The sequence below is a fragment of the Betta splendens genome, chromosome 17 (genome assembly GCF_900634795.4).
Source record: "Betta splendens chromosome 17, fBetSpl5.4, whole genome shotgun sequence".
Lineage (NCBI taxonomy): Eukaryota > Metazoa > Chordata > Actinopteri > Anabantiformes > Osphronemidae > Betta > Betta splendens.
The window spans coordinates 4,344,020-4,364,408 of NC_040897.2; the positions used below are offsets into that span (position 1 = coordinate 4,344,020).

Below are 20,389 nucleotides of genomic sequence, written 5' to 3' on the forward strand. Positions count from 1 at the left end.
GATTTAAACTGTATATTTAAATGGATACAATAAATATCTGTGAAAATTTTAGCAAAATTTAATTTCAATTTAATTTTAATTTCATTCAAATCATTAAACCAGATCACTGAAATCATAAAAAACAAAGAAAATGTGTTCTTGTTATTCTTTATTTTAAATTAAATGTCAGAATTTATCAGACTGATCCAATACAGGTTATAAAAGACAGTATGTCAATATGTCATTTCTGAATATAATTAAAGCCAAAAGTAACATCACATTCAGCATTATATTATATTCTTAACTAGTCATAAGTTGATTTTTCAGTGTTTGAATTTAAGGGGAAAACTCACCTCTACCTAGATTTAGGATTATAGTAGCTACTAAACAAAGGTGTTTTTGTGTATTCATCTATTACCACAGTCCCTTCCAGAATGATTCCATCTCTGGATGGGTTGAGTTGAGGATTTTTTGGTTCAATACAGAGGATTCCCACTGGTGTTTCACTGTATACATCCTTGGCACTTACATCCTAAAGAGAAAGCTATTAGTATAGCATTTACACAAACTTAAGACTTACAGTGCAAGAAGATGGAATGATCCTCCCCCCAAGATGAGTGGCAGTCAAAGACAAAGGCATTTAATGTCTGTTGGCTCAGTGGTCTGTAACATGGGCATAACACAACAAGTTAACCAAAGGTTTTATGCTTAACAAATCCACAGATGACAAGAAATGGAATAACAGAAAAAAGGCAAAGAATGCACAAAATATATGAAATTACAAAGCTTTTTTGTCAATACTGACAGTAAACCTCACAAAGCTTCCATTGATATGTTAGGTCAATTAGTTTACACGGGTACATGTAGTTAAAACAACGTTTTCCACCGCTAACAATTTTGCGAAAGTGAATTTGTGGCTAGTGGTTAACTTCATGCTAACATTAGTAAACTAACAAGAAAGGATACAGCATTCAGACAGTGGAAAAAATGCAGCACTCACCAGGTTTCACGTTAGTTGAATGATGGTTCAAGTTGTTCTCCGGCGGTGGTACAAGTCTTCCAAAGTAAATCTGTCTGTGTTTTGCTAGACGTTCAGTATCTTGTTTCTAGTGCATGTTAGAGGATTGTTCATGTGTGTGTCTTTAATGACATGAAGGACTACCAAAGCTGAAACAGCTGGTCAGCTAGAAATCTGTAGTGTGGTTAAAGAATGTTTTTTTCTGTTTCAAAGTAGCCGATCACAAAGCTCTAAATCCTGTCTCCATTGACATAGAAACACGTGATCACCAACAAATCCTAGATGTTTTAACTAAATTTAACTTGTTGTTGAGGTTTATAATTACATCTCAGTTTTAAACATATTATACTAAATTAGTGCACTGAACTTGAATTTAAAAGTAACAGCACGAAACTATAATTTATGTACAAAAATGTATGTACAAAATTTAAATTAGACATGGTGTCCAGGCTGACACTGCATGGAGTAAACCGTTCCTGATTCCTGAATAATGTGCTGCTGCGATTAACTCACTGTACTCATCTTGTGCTCTAAATCTCAAGGCACTCTCATGTACACAGGTGAAATTCCAATAAATTTAATCAATTTTAGCAGCGCTAAATGTAAGCCAATCAATTATGCAATTAATAAATTATATAAATGTATATTATTATTCAATCTCTTGACATTTTTACTATGCATGTCTAATGAAGATGATACATCGCAATATTAATTTAAAGGAAAATCAAGCAAAGCCCAAGTGACCCACTGTGTGCACAGGAAAGGTAGGGCTGCAGTAGGAATGTTTTTTCTCCTGAACATCTCTAGCCCTGCACACACAGATATAAAAATACACTCCTTCCAGAGGACCATGTTGCCTAGCAGCCAGTTAGTGGGTAGGCTTGTGTGTGTGAGATAGAAAATCTACACAGCAACATGAAGCAGCTTTATCAGAAAGAGAAAAGAGGAAACAAGTAGTTATTTTCACTCTTTACGAATGGAATACATAGCTAATGCAGTCCCATCACCTAATGCTAATGTGTACTGAAATGCTACTTAGTTTTCCTGCTGCTGAAATATAATTAAAAAAAAAACATTGTGGCAACAAGACGTTTCTTCACTTATGCAGTGTTTTTGAGTTCAGTGTGTTTAAAGCTTATACCTAGTTAGTAGAACATTGATGCATGTCATGAAGTAAACTTTTATTGTATAAAAATGTGAATATGTATTTCATTAAGTGGCATGTAGTGGTATATTTCTGCCATCCTAAATATTAACATTGCATGGATATAAAGTACTTTGTGACAAAAATAAACAGCCCTGGTGGCTGCTATAAGCTAGACTACCAAGGTACTATATATGCAGTAGAGAAATGTACCTTCTATCAAGAGCACATCAATACAAGTTAAGCTAGTATCATGAAATAGAAATATGCAATACACATGTTTCATTGTAACGTGTGTATAGCTACTCTAACAACAAAGGAAAATTTGAACCACTATCATCAAATTAGACATCTTATTAAATCATCTTATCAAATTATTCATTAGAAATATGATATATACTGATTTAAATATTTACATATTTTAAGGCCTTTTCTATCCACAGTCTGTACATGCAGCATAACTATAGGTTTTAACCCTGGAATGAAAACATCTTACTCTGAGACAGCCTGTGGAATAATTCAATCTGAATAAACTCTGGGTATTCATATTTTAATATAAAGATTAGCTAGATGTGTTTAAATTGTGCTAGTGTGATGTGTGGTAATTTTTAGAAGTGAAAAGAAGTTTATGTATTTGTTTATGTATTTGCCCTCAGCAGGAAAATATTTATATTATGTGGGGACTGCAATGGTTACAAAAAACAGGAACAAGGAATAGAGATTTAAAGTACCACCGTTTGAGAATATTGATTTCAAGATCTGGTGTGTTTGAGTATCGACATAGATAACCTACAATAACTTGATTCTAATCTGAGTGAGATATTCATAGTTAATAGATAGATAGTTGCTTGAGTGCCACAATGACACAGGCATGTGTCATCCTCTATACTTTCTATAAACCGCAGGTACCAACAACACACCCTTACTGAATGAGAGCACTGACACGAAATATGTACATTTAACAATAGCAGTGAGCACGTAAGAATCTGAGCAATTGGTCAATCATACACCTCAGCAGAACAAGGTAATTCAACAGCATGGCATGAGCTACACAGACAGACGGACTGGCGGACAGACAGACCTCTACAAAATAAAAGCACGGCAGCAGAGTGACGCTGTCCTTGGTCTCCTTTCCGCCTTTAAGTCGCTCCTTGGCATGGGACATCATGGGCAGTCGGTGGTCGCTCCCGTTGCTGGGAGACAGGAAGCAGTATTTAATTCCCGTCGTAATTTTGGCGAGATTCCTAGCGTTCCCGGTTGCCTCAAGACCCTAAATGCAAAAATAAACACCTAGCGATGTGAGCTTCAATGTCCGTTGTCGCAACTAAAATGGTTTCAAACAATTATGTCAGCGCATACTGGGACAGGTTAACGGAGTGTCCGCAAATTTTTCGAATGTTCGCTGGCAGTAAACGCTGAACGAAAATTCATTCTGTAAATGCTGAGCGAATATTCTCGCCAGTCACGCAAATGCATCAGTCTTGCAGCCATCTTCCTCACGCTCCACTCTGCTGCAGCAGGTGCCCACGGTTCAGTTTGCCAAAATATACACCCACACACGTTCCTTGTTAAGATTTTCAAAATAAAGCAACAAACCAAATTTCAACCTACTTCTCACACCTTATATTTACACTGTAATTCCAGTGTACGTTATCAGTATTCAAACTGTGCAAGCATTTTTATTTCATTTCGACAATGAATCCACGCTAACATCAGATTGTACACGGAGGAAATTGGGATGATGTAATCAATGAGGTCTCAGTCTGACCATACTACAGGCTGTAACTTAGTTTCAGCAATCATTTCTCATGTTTGAGTGATTATGTTTTCATTTATACTGAAATAGAGGTGAAATTTACTCCTCCTTAGTCCTTAAGATATTGTTTATTTTAAAACAAAATTATATATAAAATATATCGGTAGGGTTATGAAATGTTCAAGTTCATGTTTCAGTTGTTAATAAACTATTCATTCTAAGATTATAAAAATATAGCAACTGTTTTTATTTAAATTAATTAACATATTCATCCTTTAACCATATTATAGATATGATATAATAATATAGATATAATATTTAGTAATTTCATTCCTTCCGTTAACACATGTATTATGAACCTCCACCTCACTCATTTTCTAAGCCTTAACCTACTGCAAAAGTCACACATAAATATCATCTATACAATGATATTAGACTGATTTGTAAAGAAAATTAAATGTAAAACTGCACTGTTTGATAACTAATCAGCATTTAGTGATGCGATTTTGTGATTTTGAATGTACTTTTGCTCGGGCATGCCCAATTTAGCCCAGTCTCCAGTGTGTAGTTGCAAGCTCAACCATCCCACCATTGTTCTGTTGCCGCCTGTTGTTGTTTTTTCTATTATATATTTCCCTTACTCTAACTGGTCCAGGCAGATTGCCACACATATTCACTCTAATTCTGTTGGAGGTTTCTTCATCTATAAAGAGGGAGAATTTCCTCCTCACTGTTTAAATTAAAATGATAAAAGTTTTTATTTTATTTTATTTACAATTTATTGATTGGTTTAAGTAAAAGCTAGCTCAATTTGGTATTTGGTATTTGGTTTGCTGTGTTTTCGATACAGTGGGGTAAAGGGTCCGTGCATGAAGTGCAATTCATTATTCATGTGTAAAATGAAAATTGAATAACGTCTTTTCATGCTGTGTTTCGTTTCCGTAAATCGGTAAAACACATTTGCGATATACTGATTTACTCATTCTCCTTTTCTCCACTTTCAAAACGAAATAAGAAAAAGGGAAACCGGGGGCGGGGCCAGTCGCCGGACTTTCACAATAAAACGCCCAAGAGCATTTGAAGCGCAACATCGGCAAATATTTGTAACTCTTGAAGGATTGCGGTCGTGTTTTGACACACAATGAGACCCACATTTTTAACAGTAATCAACGTAACAATCATTTATTTAGCCCGTCTCAGTGCTGACGCTAACTGTCGATTACCTTACGACTCATGGCGTTTGCTAAAGGAATGACAGGTCAGTCAGCTCGCCACCGTCGGGTCACTTACAGAATCACCTGTCAACAAAGTTAAGTTTTCTGTGCATCCTGCTTCATTAGTGCAGCGATATCACGACCTTGTCGACACCTGATGAGGGAGAATTTAGCGCATCTGTGGTGTTCTGATGATTTTCAGTTTATAATGAGACTGAAATCGCGTTCTCCTGCTTGGCCGGTTGATGCCCTTATGCCCAGGAAGACGCTCTAATGTTGTGCCGATCTTTATTATGTATTATTGAATTAAATATTAATATTATTTATTGTGGCTGTTTAGACATGCTCCATCATTGGACTTCCTGTCTCAGAGTCTGCTTTACCTGCGGGAGAATAACAGCCACTCAACCTGCCTCACAATAACTGAACTCATTGTGAGCCATGACTGCCCTAATGTGCATCGTATCATCTTTGTGAGGCACTCTGACCTGCAGTGCTGGAGCCCCCCAGGGGACCTTCCTGGCCCCCTTCTTCTTCACCCTCTACACTGCAGACTTCAGACACAACTCATCTGGCTGTGTTCTGCAGAAGTTCTCTGACGACTCTGCAATTGTTGGACCTATCACTGACAATGATGATGCAGAGTACAGAGAACTGACAAAGAACTTTGTGGACTGGTGTCAGCAGAACCGCCTTCTAATCAATGCAGGGAAGACAAAGGAGATAGTGATAGACCTCCGCAGATGTCAGTCTACACCCCGTCCTCCAGTGAACATTCAGGGAATGAACATCCAGAGAGATTGGACTGTACCTGGGTGTTCACCTTAACAACAAACTAGACTGGACTAACAACACAGACGCACTGTACAGGAAGGGTCAGAGCAGACTCTACCTACTGAGGCTGAGGTTGTTTGGAGTGAAGGGGACACTCCTGAGGATTTTCTATGACTCTGAGGTGGCGTCAGCCGTCCTGTACAGTGTCGTCTGCTGGAGCAGCAGCATCACAGGAAGGAAGAAGCTAGATCAGGTCATTAAGAAGTCCAGCTCTGTCCTGGGCTGCACTCTGGAGTCAGTGAGGGAGGTGGGAAACAGAAGAGTTCTGGCAAAATTCACATCCATGCTGGACCACGAGTCCCACCCACTGCAGGACACACTGTCTGCCCTGGAGAGCAGATTCAGTGACAGACTGATCCACCCTCGCTGTGGGAAGGAGAGATTCCGCAGGTCTTTCCTTCCTGCTGCTGTCAGACTTTATAATGAACACTTATAACAGGGTGCACATTTCTACCACACTGCCACACACACGCTACATCTCCAGAGCAATTGCACCAGTCACTTTAGTAGCTCACTCACTTTGTTTGGTGCAGTCACCTTACCTCATTGTTATATGTGCATGATGTTGATAACATGTGGAGTTCTAAGTTCTAATTTCTTATAATTATTTTTGTGTTATTTCTTCTGTATATATGTCTATATTTCTCTGTGCTGTTGCAACTTGGTAATTTCCCCATCGCGGAACAATAAAGGTATTCTATCTATCTATCTACGTTGCATTGAATATCTTATGTGCATGTTCCTAAGACAGTATGTCATGTCTTAGTCCCGTTTCCGGTTTTATTTTGAAGCGCTTCTTGTCTCGCCCACGTCTCAGCTGTTTCCATGTCATTTCCAGTTAATCACGCACACCTGACAGTTATCTCGAAATCAAGCCTGCCTGCTCCTTGCCTGTACTTTTGCCGTGGAAAGACTGGTAACGTACCTGACCATTTGACCAAGATTAGAGCCTGCTCCTTTGGTACTCACGTCTGAGAGCACCTGTGTATAACTCTGCTTGCCTTGCCTTAAGTTACGTAATAAAGACTGTCACCTCTTAAACCACCAACCTGTCCGCGCTGTGCATGTGGGTCTGATATCTGCAAAAGCCTGACAAGTAAAGCAGCAGTCCTTTTTATTTCACAAAACATTTGTAGTCAGAACTGCCCATATGTTTTTTAACCAATGTTTATTTACCAAGTTTAAATCTGCCAACTCACAAAATCTTCAACATCAAGGCTGAACTTTATAGAACATGTAAAATGTAATATTATCTATCAGCATAGAAACATAAAACAATGGCCTAATTATTTGAAAACATGTTGCTAAAAGAGCTACAGACTGTTTTCCTCAGATCAGGATGACAGATGAATCAGAAACAACAGTGCATCCTGGAACACTGTGGGCTCACCTCTTCTAATGCAGTCCTACACTCAAAAAACCTGGATTGGGTGCATGCTACATTAACATAATTTTAACATGCAACTTCAACAATATAAATTCTTGTTTTGTGTCTGAACATAATAAAATCACGTAAATGTAACAACTTCAACAGGTTACATCAATATTTTATGTTAACTCAACGTAATAAAAATAGGTTTAGACAACAACATGTCCAGAGCTGAAGGTGGCAGTAATGAGCAAATTCACAACTTGGACTACGGCCCTGCCGCTTCTTCAGGATCCTGACGTAAAGGAAAACACCTGTTCATGATGTGTGCAAGAAGGTAAGTTTAACGTCCATTGAATAAAAACCGCATGGGTGCAGAAATGTTGTTAGTAGCTATATATAGTGCCCTTTAGCATTCTGGATGTTTAATTAGCTAGAGTACGTATCCGTGTTATGTGACTGCGCCTGTGCTCACAAGCTAACCTAGCTAGCTTCCGTACAACACTGAGAACGTGCTAGTTTTAAATAAGCTTATCTGCAATAAAATATATATATATTGTAATTTTTATATTATTTTATAGCCGTTAAACGGCGATCTTTGCTCAGTTAGGAGTGAGACTTTTACGTATTTCCAATGCGAGTTCATCGCGCGAGCGCGGGATTTTCAAATTTCAAATAACCGACATCAGCGTTGCCCCTCGGTCGGTTTGGATGCGACGAGGATTTTACGAGTCAGCGGCATTTGTTCAGGTTGGTACAATATTTTCTGACATATACTCTCCGTCCGCAGGTGTTAGAGCAGAGAACTACTGAAAACGGAAAACAGAAGTACAGAGACTTGCCCTAATGGAAAGGTAACCCATGAGCATTAAATAGAAATGTGCTGTCATGCTATGCATTTCCTGAGGTAATTTACACGAACCTACCAAAATGGTGTTTGAGTTATTTCACTCTACATATTGTTTGCATTGTATATCGTATTATCATAAATCTATTTGTTTCACACGGTAAAGGAAAATAATCAAATTACTTACACAAGTATTTATTTAATTAAGCTTTAACATTTGTACCTTTTTTATAAGATTGTGTACTCATTTCACAGCACATAATTGGTTTCCTAATTTATTACAGCTATTTTGACTTGAAACCTGTTCTTTATCATCTAAAATGTGTCTCTTGGTGTTTACCTCCAATGGCCATTCTGTGAAAGTGTCCCATTCTAGAGCTGAGAAGAGACAGCAGGACAGGGAATCATCTGCTAGTGTCGCGTCAGATGTCTACATGTCCACAAGTTGTTTAAGAAAAAGTAAGGTAAGAGGGAATGAAAAGAAATAAGATAAATAGACTCTAAGGTATTTGGAGATGCAAGGAGTGCAGCGTGACTTTTTCTAGTAGATACGACTATTGCAAACACAAGGCAAGAAGTTATCAGAGATGAACCCTTCATCACCGAGTTCAAAACCAGATGGCCTGCTCTCTTCTGTGTTTCTGAGGTTGGTCAATAAATATGTCTATATATATATACAATGTGATTCTGATCAGACAAACAAAATATATTAAAATGTATCAAAGTATTGTTTACACATTTGCCATTCAGTGCATTGATAACTTGTGTACTTTTTTCTTTTTAAGAATAAATTTAAGAGGACTACAACAGTTTGCTGCAACAGTTCTTCTCCATGCTGGATGGTTATTCTTCAGACCTGAAAACGGTGTTTGGCAAGGAAGGCGGCATTCAAGGACAAAAGATTAAGAGCATCATGGTTCCCATAACCCAGGTATGATGATGGGAAAAAAATCTATGTCGTAATATGTTAGTGACAGCTACTCACTTGAATAAAAATTGTTCCCTAAAATAGATTAAAATTGTTTTGTTTTTTGTGTGATTACTTTGTTTGTCCTAAAGACTAACTCCATTGATGTCAGAAGAGTACATCCTTTAAGCCCAGTGTGTGTTCCTCAATGAAGATCCTGGCAACCTTGTGAAAGAATGGATGGTAAGAATGTTTTTTTTTTTTTTATTTCATGTAAGTTTAAAATTTCAAAGTGATTTATATATGCTTTAAAAGTTGAAGTGTTATATAACATCATCCGCTTTTTTAATTTTACATTTCAGATCGTGGACGCCTTGAAGAAGCCATGATAGAGACAATTCTTGAAGTTTTTGTCATTCACAAAGATGCAGAGGCAGATGATGACCCTGAAGATGTAGTCATCGTTTCAAGTCTTGGATGAGTTGGGTAGTGTCCCACTTGATGTGTTGTTGTTGTTTGCTCTTGTTATATGCTCTCAACCTCAGCTACCCTCCACTAAAAGTTGTTTGAAATATTGGCCCAATGCTGTATGTACAATACTGGATGTTAGTGACATTTTGTAGCTGCCTTTGACATTTGAAAGCTGTTTTATCGTTTTTATGAAGCTTATAAAGTATTCTAACCAGTCTAAATCCAATGTGCTTTGTGTCTTCTCCAACCTACACACCAGCTGGGGATATATGTTAGTTTGCATAATAGAAATACTGTTTCAAAGATTACTTTATTTGTATGTAACTTTGAAAAGCTAATGTTGGCACAAAACATTTGATAACTTTACATTGGTTGTGTTAGTATAGCATAATTTATTAATTAATTTAAATTAACTTGTTACTACCCTATAAAATTAAGTAACAAGTATTAATATTATACATGATCAAATAACCCAAGAAAATTATGTTCAATCAACCCTAAAAACATTAGTGGGACTGACCCATGGTCATTAGGTAACATTAACATGAATATATCATGTTGCTTCACCCTGTTTACATTTGGTTCACTAAGCGAAATAGCTTCTTGCTATCTTAACGCATTTTAATTAGATGGAAATACTTTCCATAATTTTATTATGTTCATCCAACAAGTTTTTTTTTTGAGTGTATGACCTATATGAGGCAGAGAGACAGTCATCATTGACACGAATGTCCTCTTTTGGCCAAAATCCCTTCCACACCCCAGAAGAACAACAGCATGCAGAGCTATGATTTGGGACTGCATCACAAGACGTGAACCCACAGTGTTCCAGGATGCACTGTTGTTTCTGATTCATCTGTCATCTGTACGTAAGATGTTTAATGCAAGGTATGATGACTACTAAACCAAAAAATAAAAAGATCCTGTCACTCTGCTCAATCTGCTCTGTACATACAGTAACACCTTGCGTGACAGATCATCTGATCACACACTTTGCCACAGAATCTGCCTCACAAAGATGATGCGATGCACATTAGGGCAGTCATGGCTCACAATGAGTTCAGTTATTGTGAGGCAGGTTGAGTGGCTGTTATTCTCCCGCAGGTAAAGCAGGCTCTGAGACAGGAAGTCCAATGATGGAGCATGTCTAAACAGCCACAATAAACTGTAATAAATCACTGTTTAGAATACTTGCAAAGATCGGCACAACATTAGAGCGTCTTCCTGGGCATAAGAGCATCAACCGGCCAAGCAGGAGGACGCGATTTCAGTCTCATTATAAACTGAAAATCATCAGAACACCACAGATACGCTAAATTCTCCCTCATCAGGTGTCGACAAGGTCATGATATCGCTGCACTAATGAAGCAGGATGCACAGAAAACTTAGCTTTGTTGGCAGGTGATTCTGTAAGTGACCCGACGGTCGCGAGCTGACTGACCTGTCATTCCTTTAGCAAACGCCATGAGTCGTAACGTAATCGACAGTTAGCGTCAGCACTGAGACGGGCTAAATAAATGATTGTTACGTTGATTACTGTTAACAATGTGGGTCTCATTGTGTGTCAAAACACGACCGCAATCCTTCAAGAGTTGCTAATATTTGCCGATGTTGCGCTTCAAATGCTCTTGGGCGTTTTATTGTGAAAGTCCGGCGACTGGCCCCGCCCCCGGTTTCCCTTTTTCTTATTTCGTTTTGAAAGTGGAGAAAAGGAGAATGAGTAAATCAGTATATCGCAAATGTGTTTTACCGATTTACAGAAACGAAACACAGCATGAAAAGACGTTATTCAATTTTCATTTTACACATGAATAATGAATTGCACTTCATGCACGGACCGTAAAGTCTTAAACCTTTAAATATAATATTAAAGGGGTCATATCATGCAAAATCCACTTTTTTGACATTTTGGAGCGTTCCTATGACTCTATGGGTCACATACCAAACCAAAACTGGACTTCCGCCATTTCCCCCCACCGTGAACAGACAAACATGGCAGCCCCCAAGTCCTCACATAGAAAGTGTTCATTTCTTGGGTGTTTTAACCAACACCAAAGTCTATACACTTTACCAAGGGATCAACAAGTGAGCACTTTGTGGGTCACTTTTATTTTAAATGGACCGGTGCCAGAAACACTGCTTCAGCATTTATACGTATGTACATATCAAACAAGAGTGTATTCAATGCTGGATTTGTTTCACGGCTCCTGTTGGAAAATAAGGATCTATTCCTACAGTCCATCATCCACTCACTGAAGTAAGTACATGCTTGAAACTAATGTTTTAAAATGTTAGTTTGTCTGTTTAAAATGTAGTAACCTATGTGTGAGGCAAGCTAATAGCTAGCTATGCTAATGGCTACAGCCAGTCGACTAAGCCTTTGTACCCTTCAATTGTGCTTATGTGGGCTCCTGCAGCCACACACCTGTGTGGAGAAAAGCTTATAGCTATCGGCCTTCAAGCTACAGGCAGGGAGCGGTGGGTCTAGCTCCCTGTAGTAAGTACGTGCTTGATACTTGTGATGTCTTAATATGTTAGTTGGTCTGTTTAAAATGTACTAACCCACATGTGAGACAAGCTAATTGCTAGCTTTGCTAACGGCTACAGCGAGTAAACCGAGCCTTTGTCCCTTTCAAATGTGCTACTCTGAGTTGGCGCAATCACACACCTGTGTGGGGAACAGCTAATAGCTATGGGCCTTCGATTGGCGACAGGCAGGGAGCGATGGATCGAGCTTTTGTCTCGTTGACATGTGCTGCCGCTCCTATTTGTGTGTTGCGTTAGCCGTTACCATGCCGTTAGGCCATTGCACTTTAGAGCTACAGCTGGTCGATCTCTACAATAAGAAATTGCAGATGAATGCGGTTATGTTTGTTATTATCCCGTCCTGTGTCACAGCCTAAATTAACTTGTGATTTGGGGTTATGTCATTGTTCTATCCAATTCTAACATGATTAGTTGGAATAGTAACTGTGTTGTGTTGCAAGCTTAGTTGCTAATTAGTCACATCTTTACAATAACTGCTGCTTATCTGGTCAATTACTTTTAGCTTGTGTACCCTAGCCATTAAATTTGTAGGACCAATACAATTTACAGTAAATGTAACATTGTTGTTTTCTATACTTTAGGGGGGCACATCCCAGTAACTCACATGCAAGGAGTCAAACAGAGAAATCACTGCAGACTAGTTGTACACAGACATCTGCTGCCTAGCTCATGAGTGAAGGTATGTACAATTATGTTGGGGATATGCGAGGAGCACAAATTATAATAATTGGATTTATAGCTCCTGATTGGAGATACCAATTATGTTTATAATTTAGATACACAAATCCTGGTTATTAGCTAAACTATATATAACTATATGACAAATGTCTATAGTTTGGTAAGTGAAACACTTACTATTATTGATTTAATAATTATTAATTGAATTAACAATTACTTAATTTACGGAGCACCACCCTGTTACCAGGGACCAATAACCAATTTGGAATAGCCAATACAGTCTCAATTGTATTCTAGTTGAAGGATGAACTCCGTACCATAGCCGACTCAATTCACCAGTGCTTCAAAACCATATACAAATAATCACAGACAACGACCAATTAAATTATGAATGCTTTATTAAACAATTAATACTAACTCTAGCGTCAACACTAACCTGAATAACTCAGCAAATCACAACTTAATCTTATGGTGTGTTCGTCTGGAAGTACTGTATGTGTATGCGTGTTACCAGAGATAAGAGGAGTGTGTGTGTGTGTGTGTGTGTGTGTGTGTGTGTGTGTGTGTGTGTGTGTGTGTGTGTGTGTGAGTGAGAGAGAGAGAGAGAGAAAGAGAGAGAGAGAGAGAGAAAGGAGGAGGAAGGAGGAGTGCGCCCCCCTTTAGGGGCGTGGTGAGATGGCACAGCTGCGGGTGTGCCGGTGAGCCCTTTGAAAGGAGCGCGCGTGTCTGGCGCTCACAGGGAAAGAGGCGTGTAAAGGAGTGTGAAGTGAGACTAGCGTGAATAAGGCTTGTGGTCACACCTCTTAGATTCACGTAGATCTATAACAGCGTTACAGTCACGTGATCGCGGAAATACACAGTGATCAGATCGCGTGTTCAGGAAAAGAAAACACAACAACAAAACAATTACTGATCCCCTAAAAGTTCTACTCTGCTCAGACCTAAGAATGCCTCTGCCTTACTGCTTAATCCTGGTGAGACGATCCGGCGTTGCGTGCGTGCGTGCGTGCGTGCTTGCACTGTTGCGGTCCGGTCCGGTCTAGGTGTGCGTCGCGGTGATTGCGTCGTGATCAGATGATGCGGCGGCGAGTGAGGCAGTTAAGCTGGCGGTTTCCTGCCGTGTGGCTGGAAGTAGATGGGTGATCAGGCCCGTTCTCTGTGACGACGTTTCCGTTGGTTCAGCTGCTGGCTGCGGTGGAGGCTTTAGGCGTGCAGAGGGAAGCTCCAGGTGGGGCAGGGAGCGGGTCGAAGAGAACAAGGGACGAGTCTTCGGTCACGGCGACTTTTATAACCGTGTGTTTGGTCACGCCCGTCCTATTGTTTGATCCAATCAGGATGGCTGACGTCCAAGTTTCTCCTCCGTTTGTCGCTTGTGTCAGCGGGAGTTGGATGTCAGCGGGGGAGCCAGGTATGGGTCCCCAGCCTGGCGCCTGGTTTTGGCGCTAAGATTTGAAATCTCTTTGTTCTCACTCACTACTATCAGGATGAGGACTTTACATGCAGGCCGCAGTGCCTCCTTTGTCTGAGCATGTGGGACCTTAATAATAATTCTGTTAATAACAGATTATACAGATGAGGTCCCCCAACAGTTGTATGTACCAACAGTAAGATAGGCAATAGAAGATTTTAATTTTAATTGGTATACACTGTACAGTATACATCTGTTATTTTAGCACAGGTGGGCCTGTCTTGTTGTTTGGTTTAATTTTTTGTCTGGTATTGTGTATTGTTACATTAGAGAAGGTTTTAACCTACATAATACTGAACATTTCACTAATCTACAATTCTGCTTGCAGTACCTTTGTTTTGATAAGGTGATGGTGAGGACAGCCAACGCTCCCATCTGGTAGAGGACTGCTTCTGCTCAGTCTTCCAAATAGTTATGAGAACAAGGATCACAACATCTCCCTGGTCATCTGTCTACAACTATACCTGTCCTGCTGCAGAAACAAATCTCTAACATAACCAAGTTTACAGTCTACCCAGGACATGGTCTGTTTACCCTATTTCTATCAAGCATTTTATCTGCAAGGCCCTGCAAAAGCTTCTGTCCTCAAACCCCCAGACAGTCATTAACTCAGTAACCTATACATTGCACATTGTGTGTGCAATGTATAGGTGAAGATAACAGTTTGTTCTAGCTTTGGAGTAGTGGTGCATTTTTTGGTTGACAGGAAATCATAGTGTTGAAATTACATGTTTTTCTCTTTCTAATATGGTAAGCTATAAAGGTGAACTTGCCATAAATAAAAAGCATGTGTAAATATTTTTAAAATAAAACAAATTCTTGATGAGTATTGCATACACAAAAACACATTTCTACTCAAATGGTAAAGGAGTTATTCCACAGGTGGTCTACATCCAATATACAGAGAGTGTTTTAGTGTTTTATCCATCAGGAAACTGCCTTCATCTACAACCCACGCATGAAGAGATGGTAACTCAGATTCTTCACCCCAGGAAACCCCAGCACCAGCCTCTGTAGACTAGATACCTGTAGATAGATAGATATAATAGAAAACATAATTAAGAGCAGTAAAAAGACGTTAGGTCAATATATAATTTGAACCAATACTTTTTGTTCTTAGGTAGGTCATGCAGTGATTGCTCTGAATATTAATGCACATTTTTCTAATAAAATTATGTCAGAGCAGCAGCACAAGTAAGACAAACAGTGTAAAATGTATTTATATTATTTCAGCTATGCTCTCAACTTAATTATTTGTGTAGTGTAAGCTAAAGTAGTGTTTTCTATTAACTATTCCATGAAAGTCGTGTTGTGAATATTCAAGCTACATAGGCCATTTAGCACAAGATAGTCGCTTTACAAAAGTATATAAATCAAATAAATTGAAGGAAATGTAACATTACCAATGAGACACATTTTGCATCAGCCGAAATGTGGTGACTTCAACAGCCTCCTCTTTAGCTTCAGGGTCAGATTCGGGATCGTAGATGTATGGTTGTACTAGGCTACCGGACCAGCTGGCTATTGTTGTGCAGTCCTGTAGTGGGTCGTATCCATGAAGCCAATTAAAAAAGAAAAACAAAGGTATGCGCTTCAGCACAGGGGTGTGGCGAGCAGCTTCGCTTGTGATACGCAGAGCGTTTACTGATGGTGAGTGAAAACCACACATTGACAGGGGCAGTGTGGACGATCTAAAGGGTTTTATGGAATGAAAATTTACAGAGACCTTACTGAGACACCGAAGTTCAATATTCTTCAGAATGAAAAGTATGATTAGTCTCCTTTAAACTGTCATTAGAAATTTTCTGGTGACTCTGCGATTGTCGGACTGATGATGACAACGTTAAGTACAGAGGACTCACAGCAAGAAGGTTCTGGGTTCGATTCCCGGAGGCGGCCCTGGTGCCTTTCTGTGTGGAGTTTGCACGTTCTCCCCGTGTTTGCGTGGGTTCTCCGGCTTCCTCCCACATTCCAAAGACGTGCATTAGGTTGATTGGCCTCTCTCCATTGCATTAGGTGTGAGTGTGTGTTGCCCTGCGATGGTCTGGCGACCCGTCCAGGGTGTACCCTGCCTCTCGCCCATAGTCAGCTGGGTCCGGCACCTCCTTATTCCCCGCATTAGGGAATAAGCGGTTTAGAAAATGGATGGACTCACTCAGGCCTTGTGGACTGGTGCCAGCAAACGCTCAACGCTGGGACAACCAAGGAGATGGTGGTGGATTTTCTGACTGCAGTTTGCTGTCATCCTACCGACGCACCAGGGAATGGATATTGAGACTGATGTTCTGTACAAGAAGGGTCAGCGGAGACTCTACCTCCTTGGGAGACTGTGTGACTGAGTGAGGGGGCCACTCCTGAAGACTTTTTATGACTCCTGTCCTGCAGCATTTTAATTTAGCTGTAGGCTTTTTAAAGGGGCTGTTAGGACATCCTACTGTATGTGTAAGAAGTTACAGTAGACCAGCCTAAAGATAACAAAAGCATGACACTATCTAACTCAGTAGTGTCTCTTTGTGATCTTTATGCCCAACGATAGGAATTATGTGGCTTGTTGTTTATGTGGCATGTTTGTGGCTAATTGGAGCACTTTTTGGGGAAAACCTGGGCTGATTAGAAGAGGAGCCTCTCTGCTCTCTAGTAATAAGGCCATGTTGCTTAGCCTCCCTACTCCATGACAACTCAGAGTGGAGCCCAGGACGCAGAGTCGCAGTCTTACACGCCTGTCTGCATGTTCTCTACAGCCGCCACCCTCTCTTAGTCTTAGTTATTGCAGAGACACTGTGTCTGCTGCTCAACCACCTAAAATATACATGTTACCCACACGGTGCGGGGAACAGGCTATTCAGGCCTACAAACAAGACAGAGAGGGAGGACCCAAATGCACGACCCGCAGACAGGACTAAACAATAAATGGTTTAATAAATAACCATACAGACAGAGGTAAATACAAACTAAGGACGCTTGGGCAGGATTTAGAGGCAGAGCCAGCGTAACAGCGGGTGGTTATGGAGGCAAGGCGACCAGTTTGGTGGCCTAGGCCCCATGATCCATAAGGCTGCTCGTGGGCCTCTGCGATGAACCTGAGTGAACAGCGTCCTCCCTGGACCTACTTAACGATGATCAGGAACCAGCGGCGTTCCGCTTGGACCATTGCGACACACAGAGACCGGAGACAAAATCAGACGTGGGGCCGGAACCGGAGCCAGAGACGAAGCCAGACGTGGAGCCGAAACCAGAGCCAGAAACGAAGCCAGATGTGGAGCCGGAACCAGAGCCAAAGGCGAACCCAGACGTGGGGCCGGAACCAGAGCCAAAGACAAAACCAGATGTGGAGCTGTACCAGGCAGATGAGAGGCTGGGAGGCTGAAGAGCCGCAGCATCTAACGACAAACCAGATGAGTGAACAACTGCAGAGCTAGACGGAAGAGAAGCCTGCGCCAAGCAGCGAGTCCTCCACTGCAGACAAAGTTTCAGATGCAGGCGTGTCAGCAGGCCAGCAAACAGAGTCCAATTCCACAAACAAACCTCCCATACCCAGGATTGAACTGAGTCCAGAAGTCTCCAAAGTGAGGTCCATAGCTTCTAGACAGGCCTTTCGTTTGGCCTGCATATTTCGGCTATCAGCTCACACAAACGAACCCAGACCATTGGGGAAATAGCCTTCTAGTCAATATCCAAACTCAGTTCAGGCAAACTGGAGGGATCAGCAGGTACTGGCTCTGCAAAGCGGAGCACAGGAGCGGGAACCAGTTCAGCGACCCTCAGCAGCTGTGCTGAACTCAGGACCAGGTGAGGTAAGCTGAGCTGCTTCCCTGCTGTTGCCATTAGGCACAAACTGTTACGTTCAGGCGGTCGGGCTTCTAAGACTGGTACCCAAAAGCAGGACAAGAGGCTATGCACAGTTAAGCGGATTTAATGGACACACCAAAGTAGACAAACTAAACCTGCAGCAAGGCTGGCAGGAATCACGGTAGGAAAACACAACTGCTGCTCATAAGGCAGGACAGATATAAATAAAACGCTGCTCATATGGCAAGATAGGTATAAACAAAAACACTGCTCAAACGCCAGGTCAGGTATAAACAAACCGCTGCTCAAACGGCGAACAGTGTTGTGGAAATCTTCTTATAAAGAAATCAACCGGAGATCATCAGTGTGATAAACCATCTCAAAGTTTACTCTCATGTCGACACGGAGTGGATCACAATTACATCTAAGACGTAAGGCACATCTCACTAAGTATCCACTGAAGGACTGAGGACACAAGACCTGTATTTATACCCTGTTACAAACCCCCACATTAGCTGTTGACTGGTCTTTGATATACATGAGTGCAGTAAACCCCCCTTTACTTCCTTTAACAATGTTCCTGTGGTCACTACAGTGAAACTCCCACCATTTGATAACCAAATGCTTGATGACCCTGTTGTGGAAATCTTCTTATAAAGAAATCAACCGGAGATCATCAGTGTGATAAACCATCTCAAAGTTTACTCTCATGTCGACACGGAGTGGATCACAATCACAATACCTCTAAGACGTAAGGCACATCTTACTACAGCATGTACAAAGTATCCACTGAGGGACTGAGGACACAAGACCTGTATTTATACCCTGTTACAAACCCCCACATGAGCTGTTGACTGGTCTTTGATATACATGAGTGCAGTAAACCCCCCTTTACTTCCTTTAACAATGTTCCCGTGGTCACTACAGTAAAACCCCCACCATTTGATAACCAAATGGTTGATGACCCCCCATGAACAACCCTCAGCCAGAGGCAAAGTATCTGATGACAAACACAAAATTTCCTACATTCCTCCCTTTTTGACACTAAGTGTCAAACATACAAACAAGGGAAATTATTGTCAACATTTGAAGGTATTGTCCATTTACTGTCTGTCTCCCTTTTAAGTTCTTGATATTCTGTTGGTGCTCGTCCACATTCATAGAAGGAAACATGGTTTCCCTACTCACAGAAGATTCCTTAAACCTGTTCTGTTTAAGGCGTTTCCGATGTTGCTCTTCTGTTGATTCCATCTCTGCTGTCCTTTGTTTTTTCTTTTTCCTAATGTTGATTTGTTTCGCAATCTGAAGACATTCAAACAGTTGAAGTTGATGTTCCACTGAATCTTCCACAATCAGCAATTCCCTAGCAGAAGCATCGTTGATGACGCTTTCATCAAATTTCTAGTCATCGGTGGTCCAAAACAGTAGGTCAGGTCAGCTCCTGCTTTCAGAGGGAGAATCATTAAGGGAAGCTTAAAAGTATAAAAGAAAACTAAAAGCAGTTACACCCTGCACATAAACGACATCATCAATGACACAAAGTAGTAGCAGCTAATGCTGATAAAAGTTAGTTAGATGTTAGTGTTAGTGTTAGTAAGTGTTAGTATTAGTATTAGAAAAATAGAAGAACGGTTTCTTACAGTGTGAAAACAGGAAACATTTCATAAAATTGAAAACATGTTCAAAGTAAAAGCAAAAACTGTTCTAAAAGCTATTGTGGAATAGTCTCAGTAACCATGTTGTTACTGTAGTCAAACATTATAAAAATGTAAAGCAGAAAGTATCATAGGCTTCACTGTGAGGTCTTACTATGGCTCCTATGACAAATATATAAGACAGAATCATTTTAGATGTTTGTGTGTGAAAATAATAAAACAGTAGCTGATGCATTTTTAAGGAATTTGAATAAAATGAACATCAATAAACAATAGACTCCTGTTTAGTTCAAAACCGATCATTTTTGAAGGATCTAATCATTCACCTTTTCAAACCTTAGCCTTGGAGGTTACAGCTGTTAAATAGTTCCTGGTAAATAGTACCTTAAGACATTTTAAGGACTGCACACAAACAGGCAGCTCTGCTGGAGTAGACGCGATGCTGTGAGAGAACGCGAGACTCTGCGAGAAATTCAACAAGGCGGGGCGACACCGGTAGTAAACAACAGCGCGACAAACTATCCGCCAATTTAAATAAATAAATAACTACCTTATTTTACGGAAAATAATCAACCACCCTACCATTCTGGATAACACCGAAGAAAGTTTCGAGTACATCGACGAGTGCTTCGAGCGTCTGGTAATGGGGAAAAAGGAGACGGCTCCCAACAAGCGTTCCCGTCCGTCTGACTCACCTGAGTCACCTGGAGCTA

The 20,389-nt window shown here is 40.5% G+C and overlaps 1 protein-coding gene and 2 long non-coding RNA genes across 10 annotated transcripts in view; 1 reads left to right on the forward strand and 2 right to left on the reverse strand.

Annotated features, from left to right (window-relative positions):
• LOC114843878 (phospholipid phosphatase-related protein type 4-like) overlaps positions 1-3,682 on the reverse strand; it is a 104,857-nt gene extending 101,175 nt beyond the window's left edge. For 2 of the 3 annotated variants that reach the window (XM_029130692.3, XM_029130690.3), the window contains exon 1: positions 3,223-3,682. In XM_029130692.3, the coding sequence (XP_028986525.1) occupies positions 3,223-3,309 (87 nt within the window). In that variant the 5' untranslated portion in view covers positions 3,310-3,682. The remainder of the gene's footprint in view (positions 1-3,222) is intronic. The other variant, XM_029130691.3, reaches the window with a different exon arrangement.
• Positions 3,683-7,636: 3,954 nt separating this feature from the next.
• LOC114845153 (uncharacterized) lies at positions 7,637-9,569 on the forward strand. 6 transcript variants are annotated; one of them, XR_003783811.3, is made up of 7 exons: positions 7,637-7,651; positions 8,105-8,168; positions 8,525-8,625; positions 8,710-8,807; positions 8,947-9,092; positions 9,221-9,311; positions 9,431-9,569. It is a non-coding gene; the product is annotated as an uncharacterized LOC114845153 (long non-coding RNA). The 6 variants fall into 6 exon arrangements; XR_003783810.3 differs by lacking the exon at positions 7,637-7,651 and having other exon boundaries at positions 8,019-8,168; XR_003783812.3 differs by lacking the exons at positions 7,637-7,651; positions 8,105-8,168 and adding an exon at positions 8,047-8,064.
• A 3,358-nt stretch (positions 9,570-12,927) lies between these two features.
• LOC129603241 (uncharacterized) lies at positions 12,928-20,160 on the reverse strand. Its single transcript, XR_008692972.1, has 3 exons — positions 16,095-20,160; positions 15,636-15,769; positions 12,928-15,258 (listed from the first exon to the last, which is right to left on the reverse strand). It is a non-coding gene; the product is annotated as an uncharacterized LOC129603241 (long non-coding RNA).
• Between the last annotated feature and the right edge of the window lie 229 nt (positions 20,161-20,389).